Below are 23,123 nucleotides of genomic sequence, written 5' to 3'. Positions count from 1 at the left end.
TATACAAAAAAGTTCGAACGCACCTCCAGTAGGTGGCAGCAGGACTAATCTTTCTGACAGCAAATCAAAACACAGTCACAGAATATTTCATTTGCGGCATCTCCACGGAAGTACTCACTAAGAACTGAACCGGTGGACTCATTGGAAAAGACAGTACTAATAAGTGGGGTATCCCTCTGAATTTTAGGAATACATATCCCCAGCTTGACGTGTAGGTGGAGTAACTAAAGTCATGTGATTGCTAGCTACATTTTGATCTGTTACTGCTAGCTATTTACAAAGACCAAGCCCGCGCGTAGCTAGCTAGCTACCTGTCAGACAAGCTCGCCAGCAATCAATATATTTTTCATGTGTCTACTGTCTACCTTGTATGCTTGACATGGTCTACTTTCAGAAAATATGTAGCTAGCTAGTAAAGTGTCAGTATGTTAAGGTACAATCAGAATGTATTACATTATTGTGTGTGTGTGTCATAATGTGATTTATTGGTGGGGGTGCACACTAACATGTCATCATTGATTCATGATGTACACAGGCATCCAATAAGAATCAGACGAGTATGAGAAAGTGAGATAAAGTTGACTATGAGCTCAATTTTTATTGAGTTAGACCTTCACAGGTGCAACCTAACCTATTGATTAACACTGATCATAAGCTGCCAATGGGCATATCCATATATTTTTCTCCAGGGAAGGTTATGATACTTCGTCTCTCTGTGTCCCCAAGTCACAGGAACCATGAAGCTTCGGCTGCACTTTGTGGTGGACCCCATGGGCTGGTTCTGCATCAGTGTGGTGTTTGCCATCTGGCTCTACAACTCCTTCTTCGTTCCCAAGTTGGTGCTGCTGCCACATTTCTATGAGGGTCATATCCACTGGGCCTTGGTTGTCAGTGAGTATCAATCCCACAGACCAGGAGTTATTTCTGAATAATCAAAGACTTTTACTGCTATAGTCATCCTGTTCCTCTACTCTTAGGTTACTACTTAGCATCAGCCTTCTGTATGGCAGCACTTTTTAGAGCTTCTACAGCCGACCCTGGCAGACTCCCAACCGAACCCCACATCCCTCACTCAGGTAATGTGGCATTCCACAGCCTCTCCCTCTGTGTCATGAATACAGATAGAAGATCCGCTGATATAAGGTTTTTTATAGGACAAAAGTATATCATTTGACATGGTCAGTCATGACATGGAGACCTTTGTTGTTACTTTGTTTCAGAGCGAGAGCAGTGGGAAATGTGTAGCAAGTGCAACATGATGAGACCGAAAAGGTCCCACCACTGCAGTCGTTGTGGCCATTGTGTACGTAGAATGGACCACCACTGTCCATGGTAAAGGCTTCAGACACTTCTATCACTCCCCTAGGAGATTCAGCTATACAGGGCAGCTCTTTGTGGGGGGAAATGTTGCATTTTGTGTAGCATTCAAAGAGCTGATGGTGATATTGTCTTTCCTCAAACTGGCCAAGAGAGGGGGCCGCCTGTACAGTATTTACACCCTACACTGCACCTCTTCTCTAGCAGCACCCCCAGGATTGCCATTTGCCACATTGCTAAAAGAAATAGACAGTTAATTGAACGGTTTATGCCTAAAAAAAATGTTTATCCTCTTAGGAAAATCTGCTTGATATTTGACTAGCTTGTAACTAGGCCTATGAGCAGTCCTGTAAAATATATAATTTCTCCCTCTTGTCTCCTGGCAGGATCAATAATTGTGTAGGGGAGGACAACCACTGGCTCTTTTTGCAGCTCTGTTTTTACACACAGGTCCTCAGTTTGTTCACCCTGGCTCTGGACTTCTGCCAGTACTATTACTTCCAGTCCTTAACAACATTGGACCAGGTAAAGTCAAGAATGAAAAGTGAGGCCTTATCAACACCGAACTAGCATTAATTCAAGGAATGAATCACCGGACAGAACCCTACATGGTTTGAATCATGACTTGGTTCTATTTGGTAAAAGCGATCACAAGGAAGCATTTCGTCAGAGTTTTTGATTACGTCCTAAGTCAAGATGTGACTTATTTCCTTGGAAAGTATGGTATCAAGCTCTCACAGATCCCTGTCTGTTAGACACATAAAAAGCACTCTCCCGTCTGTTTTGATGATTCATATTTGAATGGGGATGGTATGCTGAATGTATGGAAGGTGGACGGGGGTATGTGCATGGTGCTGTGAAGTTGACTTTGGCCTCTTCTGGTTCTCTCATAGGAGGCATTTACTGCGCGTCACGAGCTCGCCCTGATACGAGTGTCTGCGATCATGGGTCTGGTGATGTTCGGAGGCATGAGCAGCCTCTTCTACACTCAGCTGGCTGGCATCCTGACAGTGAGTCAAATCTCTCTCCTGTCTCTCATTACAGATTGTGGTCAGAAAATTGTGGTCAAGTAAATATCAAAGTTGTTGTTGTACAGTGCGTTCGGAAAGTGTTCAGACCCCTTCCCTTTTTCCACATTTTGTTACGTAGTATCCTTATTCTAAAATTGATTACTTAGATTTTTTTCCCCCTCATCAATCTACACACAATATCCCATAATGACCAAACAAAAACATGTTTTTAGACATTTTTGCAAATGCATATATAAAAAACAGAAATATCACATTTATATTAGTATTCAGACCCTTTACCCAGTACTTTGTTGAAGCACCTTTGGCAGCAATTACAGCCTTGAGTCTTCTTGGGTATGACGCTACAAGCTTGGCACGCCTGTATTTGGGGAGTTTCTCCCATTCTTCTCTGCAGATCTCACCAACTCTGTCGGGTTGGATGTGGAGTGTCACTGCACAGCTATTTTCAGGTCTCTCCAGAGATGTTCGATCGGGTTCAAGTCCGGGCTCTAACTGGGCCACTCAAGGACATTCAGGGACTTGTCCCGAAGACACTTATGCATTGTCTTGGCTGTGTGCTTAGGATCGTTTTCCTGTTGGAAGGTGAGCCTTCGCCCCAGTCTGAGGTCCTGAGCACTCTGGAGCAGGTTTTCATCAAGGACCTCTCTGTACTTTGCTCTGTTCATCTTTCCCTCAATCTTGACTAGTCTCCCAGTCCCTGCTGCTGAAAAGCATCCCCACAGCATGATGCTGCCACCACCATGCTTCACCGTAGGGGTGGTAATGGTGATGAGCAGGGCCTGATTTCTTCCTGATGTGATGCTTGGCATTCAGGTCAAAGAGTTCTCTTGGTTTCATCAGACCAGAAAATCTTGTTTCTCATGTTCTGAGAGTCCTTTAGCTGCCTTTTCCAAGCGGGCTGTCATGTGCCTTAACCTGAGGAGTGGCTTCCGTCTGGCCACTCTACCATAAAGGCCTGATTGGTGGAGTGCTGCAGACATGGTTGTCCTTCTGGAAGGTTCTCCCATCTCCACAGAGGAACTCTGGAGCTCTGTCAGTGACCATCGGGTTCTTGGTCATCTCCCTGACCCCCCTCTCCCCTTCTCCTCCGATTGCTCAGTTTGGCCGGGCGGCCAGCTCTAAGAAGAGTGTTGGTGGTTCCAAACTCCTTCCATATAAGAATGATGGAGGCCACTGTGTTCTTGGGGACCTTCAATGCTGCAGAAATGTTTTGGTGCCCTTCCCCAGATCTGTGCCTTGACACAATCCTGTCTCGGCGCTCTACGGACAGTTCCTTTGACCTCATGGCTTGGTTTTTGCTCTGACATGCACTGTCAACTGTGGGACCTTTATATAGACAGGTGTGTGCCTTTCCAAATCATGTCCAATCAATTGAAATTACCACAGGTGGACTCCAATAAAGTTGTAGTAACATCTCAAGGATGATCAGTGGAAACAGGATGCCTCTGAGCTCAATTTCGAGTCTCATAGCAAAGGGTCTGAATACTTATGTAAATAAGGTATTTCTGTTGTTATTTTATAACTTTGAAAACATTTCTAAAAACCTGTTTTCACTTTGTCATTATGGGATATTGTGTGTACATTGATGAGGGGGGGACGGGACTATTTCATACATTTTAGAATAAGGCTGTAACATAACAAAATGTGGAAAAAGTGAAGGGGTCTGAATACTTTCCGAATGCACTGTATGTCAAAGTAGCACGTTATACACTGTTTACTGATTGACGTATGCCATTCGGCCTCAGTTCTGTTCCTTGGGTATGTGACTAGTGTATCCACACTCAGACCAGATTTGTACCTATTGCTCTCAAAGTAGTTGGAATATTAGGATGTGTTTGTAAACTTTTCTGTGTCCTTGGCTGTCATGACCTAGATGAGCCCTCACCTTTAACCTCTGTGAGTGGATTGACAGGATGTAATGAACCAACACCAAGGTGCAATAGACTTAAAAGCTTAAATGTGAGCCCAGCTGAGTAAAACCATCTGGACTGCTAAGCCATTAATGTCCCTGTAGGTAAACACGGGTCCTTCTCGCAGCTTAGGAAGGCCTAGTTAGTCCAATACTCACTCGTCTTGTTGTTGCACAGACCTGTGAACAGGCTTAGTAAAATATTTGCTGATTGGCCAAAGCCCTACACCTCCAAGTCTCAATGTATGGATGTACGCCACCAGAAGCTATTGGCTATTTTAATACAACAAAACATATGGTAAGGAGGAAGGGCAATGGCAGGAGGTTGGTCAGTTGCTTGTTATTAACCGAGAAAGCAACCTAACAGGAATAAGATGATAACAATATGTTACAAATGTACAGTAAACGCATAGTCATGTGATAGTTAGCTGTTTTGATTGTTGATTAAACAGATAGAGGTCCTTTTCAGAAAACATCTTGACTTTGGAAACCTTTGGAAATCCGCACAGGTGGGCAGGTGCATTAATGCAGCGTTGTTAGGGTTTGGCCGGGGTAAACCATCATTGTAAATAAGAATTTGTTCCTTATTGACTTGCCTAAAGTTAAAGAAAGTTGATTTTTTAAAATTACGTCTCATTTGTATTTGGTGTGTTTTCTGTTTGATGAATCGCTTTGTGTGTAAGGCCTCCACTTGAAGAGGTTTGCCTGGCTAAGTACATCTTGTTAATTAATGCAAATAAATGTTCCAGGGCAGTCTGTGATCATGCAAACTACTCAAATATGTTAACTGTTTAAACTATTTCCCTCTTGTGTGACCCTCTAACAGGACACCACCACCATTGAGAAAATGGCTAACTTCTCAAATAAAATGTAAGTACCATGGGTTTGCTCCTTTGTGCTGCCTTTGATACAAGCGACAATAAAATCCTCTTAGTACTTGCAGACTTTGTTGGGCTCTGTGGACAGCCTCTTCATTTTCATGTTTTACTGATCTGGATGGAAACAATTTGTCCAGCCTGCTAGTTGACAAATCATCTCAGTACTATTTCGTTGAATTTGGTGTTCCACAAGTGTTAGGACCTCTGTTTTTCCTCTTTAGGGACCATTCGGACTTGCATGCTTATGCACATCATTTTTCCTTTTTCTTTCACAGAGGCGGGGCTGGTGGTGGGTCAAAGGAATCCTGGCAGCGGACTCTGGCTGAGGTGTTTGGCACCACCTGGAAAGTCCTGTGGTTCATCCCGTTGAGGAGCAGGCAACCGCTGACCTTTCCCCACCACTTCCGCACTCACGTGTAGATAAGTGAAGGAGCTCTGTCCCACTTCGAACCAGACGATAGGCTGCCATCTCTGACAGAGAATACACTGTGCACACATTCGCCCCCCCCCCCCTCCTGCCTTCACCTCCCTGTTTTGTGCCATCTAAGCTCGGTGGTAGTCTTGGTTGGCCAGTGGATACACACAGTCTTTTTGTCTTTCTCTCTAGGATGTAGGATTGACAGTGCCTGAACTGGATCACAAACTCGAGTACATGTTACCAAGTGCAACCTAGTCCCCTTTCTAATCATTACTAGGGGCTCCATTGTGCTCTATTGTCCCATTGCGGAAACCACTTTAAAGGGAAATTGCTTTTGAGAGAAACTCAAAAGGAAATCACTAAGAACCTCAAGTTGATTATAGGACCATGTAGACCTTCAAACGACACTAAATATTAACCCTAATTCTGTCCCCAATACACAGCCTAATTTTTCTATAATTTGTGCCATGACACTTTTAGTCAGTCTCCCAAATGGTTTGGATACACGCTTTTTTACAGAAGGCTATTTAAGTCAATTTTTTGGGAAGAAGTTGGCAAGTTGGTTTATGGGTTGCTATATTGTAAAGCAGTACCATGATTTAACGGCATTCCATAAGTATATGGTTCAAGGGTTCCTTTGCTTTACTGTTTACACTAATATTTATTTTAAAGATTTTTTAAAAGATGCTCCTACCACTAGTAACACCTTAATATTAACTACATAGTAACCAACCATGAGTTATTTTCCATCCACAGCGGTAATGTCTTGTGTTCCACTTTCATTACTATCAATTAGACAACATTTCCACAGAAGTGCTGAACTTTCACAGATATCCCTGATTAGAAACATCTCACAATGCTAGAAAGTCATCTGTTATAAAACACTATGTTTGCTTGAGACTTTTTCAAACCTCTACACTGCCTATTGCCAAATTATTTAACCTTACCAACGAAGATGATTTGAAACATGTCCCAATGGGGAGTCACAGTGAAACAAGTGGATTGTATCAACATTTATTTCAAGCTATACCAAATACTTGTATTTATATCTATCTGCTGTTGTACACTTGGCTGTAACATTGTGCATATGCACTGATATATTACCTCTATATTCTTTTGAACACATTCCACATTTTTTCAACATACATATGCTGTAGAAATCTTTGAAGAATAACTCCTCTTTTAATCTTTTAACGTTTTTATTTCAATGTTCTCATCACTTGTTGAGTTGATCATTTTTTATGTATTGAATGTATGATAATAACGTTGTCTCCTGTACCTAAATGTAAGGCCCAGTGGAGTCTCAGAACACTGTACATGTAAGTGAGTAGGCACCGATTGATGTTGATTTGCTCTTATGTTGAATGTGGGGACGGCTGCTGTAAATTGTCTGTCATATTTCTAGTTTCTCCTTTTCTGTAGCTTGATTGGTCGTAAATGGTAGTGGACGCTGGAATCTTTTTTGTTGTTGTAATAACAATGGGGTCTTTAATTTGAATTTCCTGGTTGACATTGTAGTATGTTTTCTACTCTTTACTTCATCATATAAGATGCATCATATATGGGGAATGTTAATGTTACAATAATGAAAAATACATGTTTTTTGTTTAGACTTGAAATATTTGTCAATGGCACGTCACCAATAGGAGTGCCACCAACTGTCTTAAACCATGTACAATTTTTGTTTTTTAACACTACATCAACTGTAAGTCTAAAAAGGACCCTGGTGAGGAACTGTATGCTCATTACATCAACTGGTGTCCCACAGGGCTTGATGCTAGGTCCCCTGCTGCATGTGTGTCTTCTACACTCCCCAACCCTCCCCTACTTAAACGTTATCTCTCTCCTAACTTCATCACTTGTGATGGATCCTCCATTGTCTTATGACACTATATAATGTAATGTACCACTTCCTCTGTAATCATTCAACTTCGTGCTACTGAAATCTGCACTTTATTACATCCCATGATCTTAGAATTTAGCACTTTTTTATTTTAGTAAGGAATTTGCCATTAACCTTTGCCATAGCATTAACATAGGTATTTTTTTGTTGGTTGTTTAGCCCCCTTATTATAATTAACTTTTAATAAGTGGCTCTAGATAAGTGTCTATGCTAAATTACAAATGTACTAGGAAGGAAAGTCCACATATACAGATGTAGGATCTTAATTTGAGCCAGTTTGCACGAACAATTATCCTGCAACAACAGGACGTGAATTATTATGTGGATTATAATGAATTGACGTTTTGTTGAATTGATACATTTTTCATAAGGAAAAATCAGGTCTGAAATGTCAAAGTGGAAATTACAAATTTCAGAAGCCTTTTTAAACCTCAAATACAATTGCCTCCATTGCAGGAAAGTTCTCCTGCAACTGGGTAATCAAATTAAGATTCTACATCTGTATTGAGTCTTGTAGTTGCGGCATACGTCTTAACATTTTTGAATCTAATGTAATCGACACGTGATTCATGCATGTTCAGGTTAAATTACCTGTTGTTTACATATTTATTTTTACATATAAGAGCACCAATATTTTACAGTTAGAGATTTCAGCTTGAAGTACCAATGTTGTGCTGACTCATGCATTTGGCTAAATGATTCTCGTTAGGCCTTTTTGCTGCAACAACTTTTCTTTCTCAATGTAATTAAGAAGAATGTATATATACAGTAGATCATAAATGTGTTGTGCATATATCATACATCATATATTCCTGACTGTTGTGTAATGAATTGGGCTCCAACCTGACATCAAGACTGACTTGAGGATGCATGAGAATGTAGAGGCTTGAAGCTTAAGACTCTTTTGTCCTCAAGATGTTGCAATAAGATGGAATTGAATTTCATTGAGTTCAATTGAAATGTATCTCCATAACTTAAATATAATGTAGACGTCCGTATACTCAACATAACATATATTTAAAGGGAATGTCTCTTAAGATGTTGGTATGCCTCACATACATTGCCTCGCATATACATGCATTTCAAATAGCCACCTACATTTGACATTACCTACAAACCATTACTGTTTTTTATTGTACCCATGATACCTATATTCTGAAAATTTGAATATTTAGTTAACTTACAGATAGATTAAGGTATGGCATAAGGAATGGAACATCAGTTTGGGCCTAATATTGTCCATTTGAGAATCAATTTCAGGGAAATATTTTGATTTAAAAAGTGTTTTTAACTGATGGAAGTAAAGGAATTTATTAATGACTTGAAATTCAGTTTGAGCTTTTAAAAAATTGTTCAGTTCAAATCTGTTTTGGGAAGGCCGAATTTAAAGTTAATGTGATACATGTTGGTTATTTTCTGTGTCTCAGGTTATAATTATATTCATTTTCTTTGACAATTAAGAAAACACCCATTGTTTTAATCATGAGAATATGAATGCTGCCAATACACATAATTATTTACTAAATAAAGGCTGTAACTAAGTTCTTAAATGTGCTTTGTTATTTCCTGCTAATTTCTGTTCATCAGAGGTGGCCAACCCTCCTACTGGAGAGCCACTGGCTGTGCAGGCTTTTGCACCAGCCCTGCTAAAACACATTTGGTACTACTAATCAACTACTCATCAGGACCTTTATTAGCTCAGTCAGGTATTAGAGTAGGGTTGGAGCAAAGTCCTGCACCCCAAAAACTTTGAGGATACATTTAACAGACCCTTCATCTTGGTCAGGCACTGTTTTTACACAATGTGCCTAAAGTCAAAACCCAACAAAGTATGTAGTTATGAATATTCACTGTTTGAATTCAGTAAAACAATATGTGGGTCGTCTTTGTCAATTGTCCCTAACCCCAGGTCTTAACAACTCAATGAAGCGGTCATAATGTGTGCATGAACCCAGAATTAAATTTATGCTACCATTGTTGTCTTCCAAACGATTTAAACTGGCAACAAGTATGGAGTCCGTTCCTCACAAACACCTATGAGTGATGAGCCTTTTGGATGCCCCGAGCAAAGCTGACATACAGATGTAGTATCTTAATTTGACCAGTATCGTTTAAGTTAAATAATCCGGCAGCAACAGGATTGGAACATTTAGTCGATAATGTTGCTTGATCAGCGGTTAGGCTATTAGCTGGAGGCTACATGGAAAGTACAATACTGTTAAGATAACCATGTGTTAGTACGGGTTTTCAGTGAATTTATGAACATCATAAAGCTAATCTGCATTTCTGTGATGCAGGAAAAACCTCAACAACAAAAGAGTGATCAAATTAAGATTGTACACCTGTAGAGGCAATTTCCGTCTTTACATTTACAAAGTAAAAATGCTTCATAATCAGTTTATGGTTACTGTGGGGCTATTATCTAATCCAGTGACATTCCAATTTACCTTAAATAAGTCAAATATGCTTTGTGTTACAGTGAATTGTATAACAATGCATTGTATGCATGTTATAAGTACACATGCCATGAAATAAACATGTTGCACAACACGCTCCTAGTCAGTGACTGAGCTAAAACAGATCACTTTGTCCATACTGTGATAGTTGGTAGTTTTGTGTGCAGATTAGACAATGGCAATGGATTTTTTAATTAACCAATTAAACTTGATTCAACTTAAACATGAAACATTTCCTATATGCCCATGCTCAGACATGTCCACTTACTTCATGTATGTTTGAGTGAGTTTACAAAATCAGTGATGAAGATAAAATAGGCCTAACTCTTACACATCAAGGGTGGTCATCACCAATAACATATTTCTTTCATGTCTTTAAGTCATTTTATGATATGAAAATGTTCTACCAAGAGTCCATGTTAATGTATTTCCTTAATCTCAGGTCCTGCTTCATCAAGTGGACTAATTAAACAAGTGGCCACCTGTTACCAGCACAGGAGTGGACATCTGGCAAAACAAAGGAAACAATTAGGGACTTGACGTAAACATAATATCTAAAGCGTGGAGGAGTGTCTTTTAAGATGCAAGCCGTGTCTATATAAGGTTTTATTAGCAGTATGATGGGAGGTATTACTGTCCCAATGTGCTCTGCTCCATTTCACCAAGCCTAGACTGGGATTAAGTATGCAGTAGACATGTCAAACATTGTTGGATTTTTAATTAGTAATTAATCGCAGACAATCTTTTTTTAATTTCAGGTTTGTTTCCATATGGGTCATGTTTAATCCATGGCATATGATTGTAGCATAGAAAAGGCTGGTGATATTTGCATACAAAATGTATTCATTCTAACACAATTATTTTCAAACAAAAGAAGTCATATTTTACTTATTTAAGGTTTCGCCAAAACAACCAACATGTAAACATCTCTCAAAAAAATAACGTAGTATATTGTGCCTTCTCACATTAGAGTAACCACAAAGAACTTCCCAAGAACTTGAAATATGGCGCTGATAGAGATGGCAGCTTCGCTTCAAGTCCTTAGGAAACTGTGCAGTATTTATTTATTTATTTTAATTTTACCCCCTATTTCGTGGTATCCAATTGTTGGTAGTTACTATCTTGTCTCATCGCTACAACTCCCGTACGGGCTCAGGAGAGACAAAGGTCGAAAGCCATGCGTCCTCTGAAACACAACCCAACCAAGCCGCACTGCTTCTTAACACAGCGCGCATCCAACCTGGAAGCCAGCCGCACCAATATGTCGGAGGAAACACTGTGCACCCGGCGACCTGGTTAGCACGCACTGCGCCCGGCCCACCACAGGAGTCACTAGTGCTCGATGAGACAAGGATATCCCTACCGGCCAAGCCCTCCCTAACCTGGACGACACTAGGCCAATTGTGCGTCGTCCCATGGACCTCCCGGTCGCGGCCGGCTGGGTTCGAGCCCAGGCTCTGGTGGCACAGCTACCACTGGTATTTTGTTTTTTTATGTATTATTTCTTACATTGTTAGCCCAGAAAACCTTAAGTGTTATTACATACAGCCGGGAAGAACTATTGAATATCAGAGAGAAGTCAAGTACCAGCATAACCAGCACTACAACCAGGATACCTACAACACCCGATGTCACAGGAAGGGAAAAAATATAATCAAGAACAATAACCACCCGAGCCACTATCTGTTCACCCCGCTTCCATCCAGAAGGCGAGGTCAGTACAGGTGCATCGGAAGCTGTTTTTCAATCTCTGTCCCAGCTTTATCTCAAGGCCATCAGATTGTTAAACAGCCACCAGTAGCACAGAGAGGCGGCTGCCGACCTACAGACTTGATATCATTGGCCACTTTAATAAATGGAACACTAGTCACTTTAATAATGCCACTTTAAGAATGTTTACATATCTTGCATTACTCATCTCATATGTTTATACTTTATCCTTCACTATCTATTCTTTACTATCTATTGCATCTTAGCCGCTCGGTCACGGCTCATCCATATATAATATACTTATATATTCTCATCCCATACCTTTACTAGATTGTGTGTATTAGGTTTTGTTGTGGAATTGTTAGATATTACCTGTTAGATACGGCTGCACTGTTGGCTCTAGAAGCATAAGCCTTTCGCTACACTCCCAATAACATCTGCTAACCATGTGTATGTGACCAATTTGATTTGAAGAGCAGCATGAATCAGAGTTTGAGGTGTATCTACACACCTGCGATCTTCAAAAGGACACGTTCACTTGGGATTTAATCAATGGAAGAATATGTGTTTTTCATGAAGTAGACGACCGTGTGCATGTACTTGATACCAGTTGCATTGACTCACATTCATTTGAAGTGCAGTAAAAGGTTGTGTGGTTCAAAAAGGGTTTTTTGTCCCCAATAATGTCTCTCCAGTAGCAGATGTTGGGAATATGCCTCCCCTTCTATCTCTAGCAGCTGCAGCAAAGCAACTTTCTGCACTGGTCACTGGAGGTATTGATTTGGCCTATTGATTTTCACATGAGAAGTCATTGTCGTTGAAAAAGAAGAAAGTAGAAATCCAACTAAAGCTGGATCTCCAAACAGTTAAGCCTAATCCAATCAAGACTACGAAATGTATCGATTTTTCTTTCCAAATCAATAAAGTGCGCGGTGCGCGCCGACTGTCGACCTTTCAGTGTATGTGAGCTTGGCCCTTAACTTTCTCTTCTGTATGCCTGAACACGAACAAGCCGAGGCATCTAGGCTATGCTTTTTCAATAAACTTTTAGAACTGCTGAACAGTTCATCAGTAATAAAGGGGTAATAAAAGGATACCATTTGTAGACTGGTGCCTAAATGATCTACTGTGATTTACTCAAATGGCTACCTGGACTATTTACATTGACCCTCATTTTGTTTTGAGTTTTTTTGCGCTGACCCTCTTGCACTGGCTCCATGCACACATACTGTACTACACTGACCCTCTTGCACTGGCTCCATGCACACATACTGTACTACACTGACCCTCTTGCACTGCCTCCATGCACACAAACGGTACTACACTGACCCTCTTGCACTGGCCCCATGCACACATGCTGTACTACACTGACCCTCTTGCACTGGCTCCATGCACACAAACGGTACTACACTGACCCTCTTGCACTAGCTCCATGCACACATACTGTACTACACTGACCCTCTTGCACTGGCTCCATGCACACAAACGGTACTACACTGACCCTCTTGCACTGGCTCCATGCACACATACTGTACTACACTGACCCTCTTGCACTGGCTCCATGCACACATACTGTACTACACTGACCCTCTTGCACTGGCTCCATGCACACATACTGTACTACACTGACCCTCTTGCACTGGCTCCATGCACACATACTGTACTACACTGACCCTCTTGCACTGGCTCCATGCACACATACTGTACTACACTGACACTCCAACACACACACCAGTAGAGGCTGGCTCATAATAATGGCTGGAATGGATTTGATGGAATGGTATCAAACCGGTTTCCATGTGGTTGATAACATTCCATTCTCCATTCCAGCCATTATGAGCCATCCTCCCCTCAGTAGCCTTCACTGACTCGCACGTTCACATGTGCTGATGCTACTCTGTTTATCTATCCTGATTGCCGAGTCACTTTTACCCCTACCTACATGTACATTGTTACGTTTCCCAGCAAGAAAACCAAATATTGTCGCTCAAACAGAAGGGGGAACTAACAAAGAGTCACTGACGACAACCAGAGGGGGGGGGGGGGGGGGGGGGGGGGGGGGGGGGGGGGGGGGGGGGGGGGGGGATTCTGAAAGACACTCATGGGGTGTCCACAAACAGAACCAAGAAGACACCTACCATGAGCACACACTAAATTTGGCCAAGAGGCAAACAACAGAAAAACCCACGCCAAACTTAATAATAGGAAAAAGACTCAAATGTGGCTCAGTTTAGAAAGCTAAATAGGGAGCGCCAACTACAGGTGCTAACCCTTCACATTTATCAAGATAACTGGAGCACTGGACCAGCGACTCTTATTAAAGAGGCTGGGCCAACAAAGGTGAAACACCTTTCCACTAACGAGATGGCAATCAGCACAGGTGTAACACGTACTGACTAACGAGGTGACACCAATCGGTGCGCCTTATGTGCTAACGAGCTATACGTGCTAAAGTCCAATCTCAAAACATAAATGGAAAAACTAAAGCCTGTAACAACATATTACCTCAATTACCTCGTACACCTGCACATTGACTCGGTACCGATACTCCTTATATATACCCTCGTTGTTTTATATTATTTATTTGATTTATATTTTCTTTTTAACTCTGCATTGTTGGGAAAGAGCTCCTAAGTAAGAATTTCACAAGTCTACAGCTGTTGTATTCAGCGCATGTGACAAATAAAATGTGTTTCAAGGTTTCATGTACAGTATGTCTCATGTTATTGCTGCTTGTGTAAGTGCCTCTTGTGCAACACATAAAGTTAAGAGAATCAGACCTCCAAGTATAAACGGGTATAATACCTGTGATTCTGATGAGATGTTACAGTACTATTCAGAACAATAACAGTAATAAAAGGATACCATTTGTAGACTGGTGCCTAAATTATCTACTGTGATTTACTCAGGGCTGATTTCCCAGACACAGATTAAGCCTAGTCCAGGACTAAAAAGCATGGTCAATGGAGAATCTCATGTTTTTTTTGTCCAGGACTAAACTTAAGCTGCCCCTTATTGTATTGCCATTTAATTGGTCAGATAGCTAACTTTAGGGGCATACAGTAAGTGATTCACAAGTCAAATAGTCCACAACCCCCAACTACCTTCCCTGGCATTTGGGTAAATTCATGCAAGAGGCTTTGCACAGCACTCAATGTTTTTTTTTCTGTCTAAATGCCAACGGTTCAGAACCACTGCCATTCATGTTTTACTGCTCAGTCCACCCACGGTTCACGTGGGGTAAACCAGCTGCCTGGGAGAGGACAATGTGATGAGTTGGTGGCTTGGAATGTGTCAGGAGTAAAAAGGTATTTTCCACTGCCCCTTTAAATAATGTTGGAATCAATCAACGTCTTTAGTTGACCAACTAAGTGAGCAGGTATTATTTAAGGTATTATTTAAGCATGTTTGAGCGTTTTGTGTTAATCTCCAGAAGCAAACCATATGAATTGTGTTGTTTTATAAAAGGGTTGAGGCATTGTAATCAGGAGGGGTAAACAGAACTGCATACAAGAGACAAAACAAGGACACTTCAGCCAGCAATGCGTCACAACTAAGCAGCTAGACACCCACGGAATGACCCTTGAGTCTTTACAAAAGAATGATGCTCCTGTTTTCAACTCTGCTTCTTCAAGATTAATCCAGACTGAAGGGGTGTGTGTGTGTGTGTGTGTGTGTGTGTGTGTGTGTGTGTGTGTGTGTGTGTGTGTGTGTGTGTGTGTGTGTGTGTGTGTGTGTGTGTGTGTGTGTGTGTGTGTGTGTGTGTGTGTGTGTGTGTGTGTGTGTGTGCGTGTGTGCGTGTGTATGTGAGAGAGAGACACACACACAGAGTAAGAGAAAGGCGGGGTCTATGAGAGAGCGGGGACACGGATCATGGTCCTTGTAATCATAGTGGTTTAAGACACTGGTCGTGTTGTAGCTTCCTCCCATTATGCAGTCTGTCACATAGGTTGGCCTACATGTAGCACAGCATGCCACTTGTGACTGACCTCTCCTTGATTAGGTGTCTCATCCTCCACTGAGCTGTGTCCGATGAAGGTAGCAAACACAACCATGGCTGGAAATAAAGGAACAGACATTAAATGGCAGCTGTGTTACGATATGTCAGCCCGGACCTGGTGGATGGTAAGATCTGTTTAATTTCACTGTCTGTCATTCTCCCTCTTTTCTAAATCCTGTCTTATCCAGGCTCAATGTTCTTGCTGTGAATTGTGTATTTGTTCAAAAGTTCAGCTGCGAGTATGATCTAATTTAAAGGGCACTTATGTTAGGTATGCTGCTCTTCAAATCAAATGTTGGTGTTTGACAACAATTGATGTTAGACAACTGAGTTTTTTTGTTGCTGACTTCTCAAAGGTTACTTAGCTACCTGTCATTATGTTTAAAGCCCACTCTCTTTAACCAAACATCATTTGGGTGAAGGTCTCAGTATCTCTGTTAACTGTTCCACTGTGTCTGTGAACAACCTGGTCTCAGAGCATTTTGTATTATTCTGTACGTAAATCCTATTCTGTAAGTAAATCCGAGACACTTAATTTAGTATGATATGTTACGTTTTTGTATGGTATGTATTAATCTGTGGATGTCCATAATCCATTTCGTATGATAAACTACAAATTACAATTCGTATGTTATAAATTGGCTAAACGTACAATATGTTACGATTTCCAATTTGTTGTGGCTAACATTAGCTAGGTGGCTAACGCTAACGTTAGCTAGCTGAGTAATGTTAATTAGACTAGGGGTTAGGGTTAAAGTTAGGGTTAGTTAAGTTTAGGAGTTTGGTTAAAGGGTAAAGGTTAAGGTTAAGGGAAGCGTTAGCTAACATTCTAAGTAGTTGCAAAGTAGCAAAAATGGCTAATTAGCTAAAATGCTAAAGTTGTATGTGATGAGATTCAAGCACAGAACCTTTGGGTTGCTAGACATTCGCGTTACCCATCGCCCACCCATTCACTTCCAAACAATCACACTCAAGTTTTCAAGAGATGTAACTTTCAAAAAACAGAAATCATCCCCGTATGATGCATTTTGCGCCATATGATGCTGCGTTTTGCATCATATGATGCAAAATGGATCAATCGGGGACGATTTATGTATTTTGAAAGTAACATATCTTAACTTGAGTGCTGACAGTCCCAAATGTGTTGCTTATTAATTAGTTAATTAATTACTAATTATTTTATGGCTGGACTTTTCAGAGACTGACCAAATTCACATAGAAATGTAAGCTATAGATCTGTCATTCTCATTGAAAGCAAAACTAAGAAACGGTAGATATGTTCTATGTGTGCTATTTCTATGCTTCCCGGTCTTAAGTGTCGTTTTTGTTTCTTTTACTTCTGGTTTTGTGCAACAGCTTCAAACAACCAAAAACACTTTTTCAGCTATGGAAATATATATTTCACAGCAGTTTAGATGATACAATGGTCCTTTACACTATACTTAAACTGATTTTGGTGAACTATTCGAAATTAAGCAACCAGGAAATTTACAGTAATATGTTACGTCTAGTCTATGAGACCAGGCTGGTGTGACTGCCTCTCTACAGGTCAAGCCTGAGAAGCTTTTAGAAGGGCTATGTTTGCAATGGTTTGTCAATGGTTCTTTATTGTGACAGACAGGTTACAGCTACAGTTCTTCATAATCAGCATGCTCTTGTCAACCACCAGCATCTCACTTCTCTAAACGCTGTCCTTGTTTGGATTACTAAATCAAGCAATCACTGATGAAGTTACCGGAGCTTGACATTCTGAGTGGCTGCCAATGAGAACAGCTTATCTTCAACAGTGGTTGTATTTGTGTGAGTGTGTAGCCCTCTCTATCACCTCAATGTTTGAAGTCTCTCTTTATGTAGTGTTGTCTCTCTCTTGTCGTGATGTGTGTTTTGTCCTATATTTTTACTTAATTTATTATTATATCTATTTGTTTTTATCCCAGCCCGCAGGAGGCATTTTTCCTTTTGGTAGGCCGTATATAAGAATTTGTTCTTATCTGACTAGTCAAATAAAGGTTAAATAAAACATTAAAATAATAGTATATTTTTTTTTACAGTAATAAGCATCCCTGGGTTGGCTAGAATCCCTGCCAAGTCCTATCTCTCTTCCTAAACTTTGCTTCACAACTGCTAAGGTCTTTATTACTTAAATTTTATAGCCACAGGCTAGCTTTTCTTGCCTGACAACCCGTGTTTCTCCAGATGGATATAATTGTAGGATTTTCTCAGTGTGCTGGTTGCAATATACCAACGCCATATAAGGTTTTCATTCTTCCTGAAGAAGGGAGAGAAATAATAATAATAATAAATAAATAAAAATTGACACTGTATGTTAAATTAGGAGGCGACGGGAGAGAGACATTTTTACAATTCATTTGATTTGGCTCTGATGACAAACGGAGGAGTTTATTTCTGTCATGAAGAGCTTTCCGCTCGTTCACCTCTGCTGTGTTCATGTAGCGATCTGAGACAAAAGGCTGTTATACCCACGCGTTTCACATGGTGAAGGAAGGACCGCTGGCTACCAGTCACTTATAAATATTAACTCAATTATTGCATTCCTAACTGTTTGACGTTGACACTTGAATTAGAATTCGACAGTCCTAAACCACTGTGGTGCCAAACTCAATGAATAGTTCTCACAATGAAGAACACTGGCGCCTCCTACTGGAATAGAAAAGGAGATACGATCTAAATTATTTTAACCTCTCCTCAGCACGATGCGATACTGTGTACCTTCTGCTACTACACTGTACCTACATGGGCAGTACCATGTTAGCACTATAGTATAAGGCGTATGCACTGTATACTGACTGACAAGCCGTATATCAATAATACGCAGGGGTTTTTCTACAATTTAGTGACGTCTTGAAATGGTTAGGGAAGGCTGTTGATGATATCATATCCACATTTGGTGTTTGAAGTATAACATCAATATAAAGGTAAAATGAGAGACTAAAAGAGGTACTGTTCTTCCAGGAACATCAACGAGAGATATTTTCTTGAATTTTGATTCGGTACTGTAGTAGACTGTTTTAGAATGTATATACACAATGCAATCCCACACAATACCACTGGGCGGCAATAGGCACAAAGCAGAAAGATTTCAGCAATCGCTTCCATGGCATAAGGATAAGGCAGATATTAGACAGGGTTGCAATCAATAACTTGTTTAACCACATCAAGCCAGTCAATCATCACTAAAATCATTGCTGAAAACAGTGGCCAATTGAATAATTTATTTAATCTAATGTTCACATAAGTATCAAAAAACGGGAGTAACATTATGGATCACTTTGTCAGATACACCCTATGACTCTTTCACAATGTTCATTCATTTGTGCTCCAAGTCAATATTGCTGCCTATCCCACTATTTGGCTCCTTGTTTAGTCTACACTTCAAGTTGGAGACCAGCAAGGCTCTCTCTCCTCTCTCGTCCAAAACAGGCAAAGTTCCCTGAATCTGGTCCAAATCTCCCAGCAAGCATCAACCACAACTGCTGATCTCATTTACGCTATTGCTCTCTCTGTGCTAGGCCTACTTGCTATAGTACAAGTCTGTTTATTAATTAATTCATTCGGAAACTATTCAGATCACTTGACATTTTCCACATTTTTGTTGTGCGACTCAATTGAGCTCAGGTGCATCCTGTTTCCACAATTTGATTGGAGTCCACCTGTGGTAAATTCAATTGGTTGGACATGATTTGGAAAGGTCCCACAGTTGACAGTGCATGTCAGAGCAGAAACCAAGCCATGAGGTCGAAGGAATTGTCCGTAGAGCTCTGAGACAGGATTGTGTCGAGGCACAGATCTGGGTAAGGTTACCAAAACATTTCTGCAGCATTGAAGGTCCCCAAGAACAAAGTGGCCTCCATCATTCTTAAATGGAGGAGGTTTGGAACCACCAAGACTCTTACTAAACCTGGCTGCCCGGCCAAACTGAGCAATCTGGGGAGAAGGGCCACTCTGATGATCACTCTGACAGAGCTCCAGAGTTCCTCTGTGGAGAAAGGAGAACCTTCCAGAAGGACAACCATCTCTGCAGCACTCCACCAATCAGGCTTTATGGTAGAGGGGCCATACGGAAGCCACTCCTCAGTAAAAGGCACATGACAGCCCGCTTGGAGTTTGTCAAAAGGCACCTAAAGGACTCTCCGACAATGAGAAACAAGATTCTCTGGTCTGATGAAACCAAGATTGAACTCTTTGGCCTGAATGCCAAGCATCACGTCTGGAGGAAACCTGGCACCGTCCCTATGGTGAAGCATGGTGGGTGCAGCATCATGCTGCTGGGATGTTTTTCAACAGCAGGGACTGGGAGACTAGCCAGGATCGAGGGAGAGATGAACGGAGAAAAGTACAGAGAGATCCTTGATGAAAACCTGCTCCATAGCGCTCAGGACCTCAGACTGGCACAAAGGTTCACCTTCCAACAGGACAACAACCCTAAGCACACAGCCAAGACAACGCAGGAGTGGTTTCGGGACAAGTCTCTGAATGTCCTTGAGTGGCCCAGCCAGAGCCCGGATTTGAACCCGGTTAAACATCTCTGGAGAGACCTGAAAATAGCTGTGCAGCAATGCTCCCCATCCAACCTGACAGAGCTTGAGAGGATCTGCAGGGAAGAATGGGAGAAACTCCCCAAATACAGGTGTACCAAGCCAGTAGCATCATACCCAAAAAGACTCTAGGCTGTAATCACTGCCAAATGTGCTTCAACAAAGTACTAAGTAAAGGGTCTGACTACTTATGTAAATGTGTTATTTCAGTTTTAAAAAATTTGGAATTTGCAAAAATGTCTAAAAACATGTTTTTACTTTGTCTTTATGGGGTATTGTGTAAAAACGATTTGATCAATTTTAGAATAAGGCTGTAAAAAGTCAAAGGGTCTGAATATTTTCCAAATTCACTGTATCCACTGTCCTTCTGGTAACTATGAGGGGAAATGATTTCTGTGTCTGTTATACATTACAATTCAAAACACACAGTCTGGGTCTCAAGATGGGCAGCAATGTGTTAATGTATTGCTAGTGTAACACTGAGGGTGCTAAAATTAAGAAGGGAGAATTACAAGCTTTGGGAAGTCTTGTCTTTAAATGGACCTTTGGCTTGTTTTCTACTGCCAAATGAGTCACACACTAAGAATGAGTATGACAGTGTTTATCATAACATAATTTACAGAAAGTGTACAATACAAAGTCCCTGATAGAAGCTATCGTCTTGGATTTCAAATTGAACCATGGACATTCAGGATTTATGATTATTTTGTGAAATCGTAGTGAATAATACTTATCATAATTTGATTCAATGAAATTAAATGAATAAACTCAGCATCCAATTTTCTTATTAGGCAACATATATATCATGTCCATATTGCCAGCATATGTCCGACGGCCAATAGAACAAGGTTCAGTAACTTTGAGCACACTGAAATGTTCTTCTCGCTGTCCGCTGAAGCGTTTTGAAAAGGTGTGACCAAATAAGTGGAAAATGTATATATCATAATTTTTAATATTTGTGCAATTTGAATACAGAAAGAAGACAATGTACACAGTGCATTTCATGCAAAAATAACATTAAGTGTGGGCAGGTTGTGCGTAATGCGTGCGTAAAATGCGATCTGAAGAAGATTGCGGTTGTTTCGTCGAGGCATATAAGCATACTCGTGAGTTATTTCGTCTACGTCTACATTTTTGTCACATCTTATTCATGCATCTATCAAAACACCTCAAAGGCAATATCGAAACGAAAATAATCACATTTTCTCTCTTGAAATAGCCTACGTTCTCAAATTCACTCTCAGCGCAGTCAGTCCACAAAATCTATCAGGCAGTCTTCGAAGTTTCGGTTGACCAACTTTTCCAACCTCTCTCCTTGGTGTCGATTTATACGCCACCTCCCTCCTTCGTAAAAAGGGAAGGACCGCTTAAAAAAAAAACTAAATTCCGAGTTTATGAGTTGAAATCAGATGAGGAGAAAGTTCTTAATTACCAGTAGCCAATTTATCGTAAAACGTGTTGACCAGATAGGCATAAATTATGTGCACACATGCAATAACATATATCTCTTGTTTAGTTCATTTGACTGAGTTTTTGCAGAGTGCATTTTCCCCCTCCATGCACGCCAGGGACATATCTAGGACAATATCAATAAGTCACTTTATAAAGCATCCTCATTTGCTCTTATAACGGGATTTCTGAACAATCAATGTTATTTGGCAAATGGAATATTGTTGCATTGATTGGAGGTCTGTGTCAAACACTTAAAATGATATAGCCTATACATGTTTTTTTCCCCGGAGTTAAACAAATTATAAAGAATAAATAACTCACTTTCAAGTCAGCTGTATTATATTAGGCTGTTAGGTTCAGTGACCTCTCTCGGCCATATTCACAATCTGCAGTTCTGTTGGACATTTGCATCCTCTGGAGCATTATTCACGTATCATTCATCAAACTTGTTTAATTATAAAACATGTAACTACAATGGTAATGTATAGAACAAAATACAAAGTATTTGGACTGTATAAAACCCTGTCACTGTCCATTGTCAATTGGAGCCACCCAAGCCCGAACCTCCCTACTGTATTGGTTCAGAGAAATGTGATGCAATTGCCTCCTCATATAGAATACCAACGATTTCCATATTAATGAGGAAATAATTCACAGCGAATAGTTCATTAAACCTAATTAATTCAAATCAATAAAGGACAGTAGTCTTTACTGTTGGTAACCTATAGTACAATTTCATACTTTTTTTGGAAATTATAGTCTGTAAAAAACCCAAATTGTATAAAGTTTTTGCCTATAATAATCATGATAATATGCTAATAATAATATTACTAGCAATTTTATAAGGATTAGTAGTAGTAGTATAGTAGTAGCCCAGTATAGCCTGTAATATAGGCCTGATGATAATAATAGTGTATTATGATTATATGCCTAAGTGACATAATGACTTTCTTTGGTTTATCTTGTAACCACAGATAATTTAAGTGGATAATCTGCAGTTGATACATCCATTTTTGTAGGCTACATATAATGTAATACTGTGTACCCATTGATTCTTGACGAATATAACTTATAAATGCCTCGTGAGCTTAGTTTAACCACATCAAAACTCAACACGTATGCTTGTTTTATGCAATGTTTGTAAACTAAAAAAACACTATATAGCCTCAACATGGTTCAGACTGTTTATGTATTTTGTATCCATAACTGTGTTTATGAATTTGAGAGTGGTTACATTTATCCAGCCCCATCCCTCAGCTTTATATTATCAACTTCTGATTGGCACTTTACATGAACTCGTATCTATAAACCCCGAATAACCACAATGTATGACAGTCCAGCAGTTTGCAGCCTATCATGTATTGACATGCAAGTAAAAGCCAAAAACACTGAGTAGCGAACGGAAGTGAAGGGCCCTACTGATGCCGCCGCCGCCCTGACCAATGAGAGGCGAGAATCCAAGTTCTAGGTGCGGAGCTCTCTTTGGCTGCGCA

General features: G+C 40.4%; 1 protein-coding gene across 1 annotated transcript; it reads left to right on the top strand.

The window, feature by feature from the left end:
- The first annotated feature begins 31 nt into the window (after positions 1-31).
- LOC139416124 (palmitoyltransferase ZDHHC21-like) lies at positions 32-9,006 on the top strand. Its single transcript, XM_071164445.1, has 8 exons — positions 32-211; positions 727-891; positions 978-1,076; positions 1,221-1,332; positions 1,704-1,842; positions 2,211-2,327; positions 5,084-5,127; positions 5,411-9,006. The coding sequence occupies exons 2-8, from the start codon at positions 738-740 to the stop codon at positions 5,553-5,555; spliced, it is 810 nt and encodes a 269-aa protein (XP_071020546.1). The 5' UTR covers positions 32-211; positions 727-737; the 3' UTR covers positions 5,556-9,006.
- The last annotated feature ends 14,117 nt before the right edge of the window (positions 9,007-23,123 follow it).

The sequence above is a fragment of the Oncorhynchus clarkii genome, chromosome 9 (assembly GCF_045791955.1).
Source record: "Oncorhynchus clarkii lewisi isolate Uvic-CL-2024 chromosome 9, UVic_Ocla_1.0, whole genome shotgun sequence".
Lineage (NCBI taxonomy): Eukaryota > Metazoa > Chordata > Actinopteri > Salmoniformes > Salmonidae > Oncorhynchus > Oncorhynchus clarkii.
Note: the sequence above shows the minus strand (reverse complement) of the source record. Positions and strands in the feature narration are given on the sequence as shown.

Bases quoted from the DNA above. Each gene is read 5' to 3' on its own strand.
- LOC139416124 (XM_071164445.1), top strand. From the start codon at position 738: ATGAAGCTTCGGCTGCACTTTGTGGTGGACCCCATGGGCTGGTTCTGC. The intron at 892-977 runs GTGAGTATCAAT...CTCTACTCTTAG, and splicing joins CCACTGGGCCTTGGTTGTCA to GTTACTACTTAGCATCAGCC. The intron at 1,077-1,220 runs GTAATGTGGCAT...ACTTTGTTTCAG, and splicing joins ACCCCACATCCCTCACTCAG to AGCGAGAGCAGTGGGAAATG.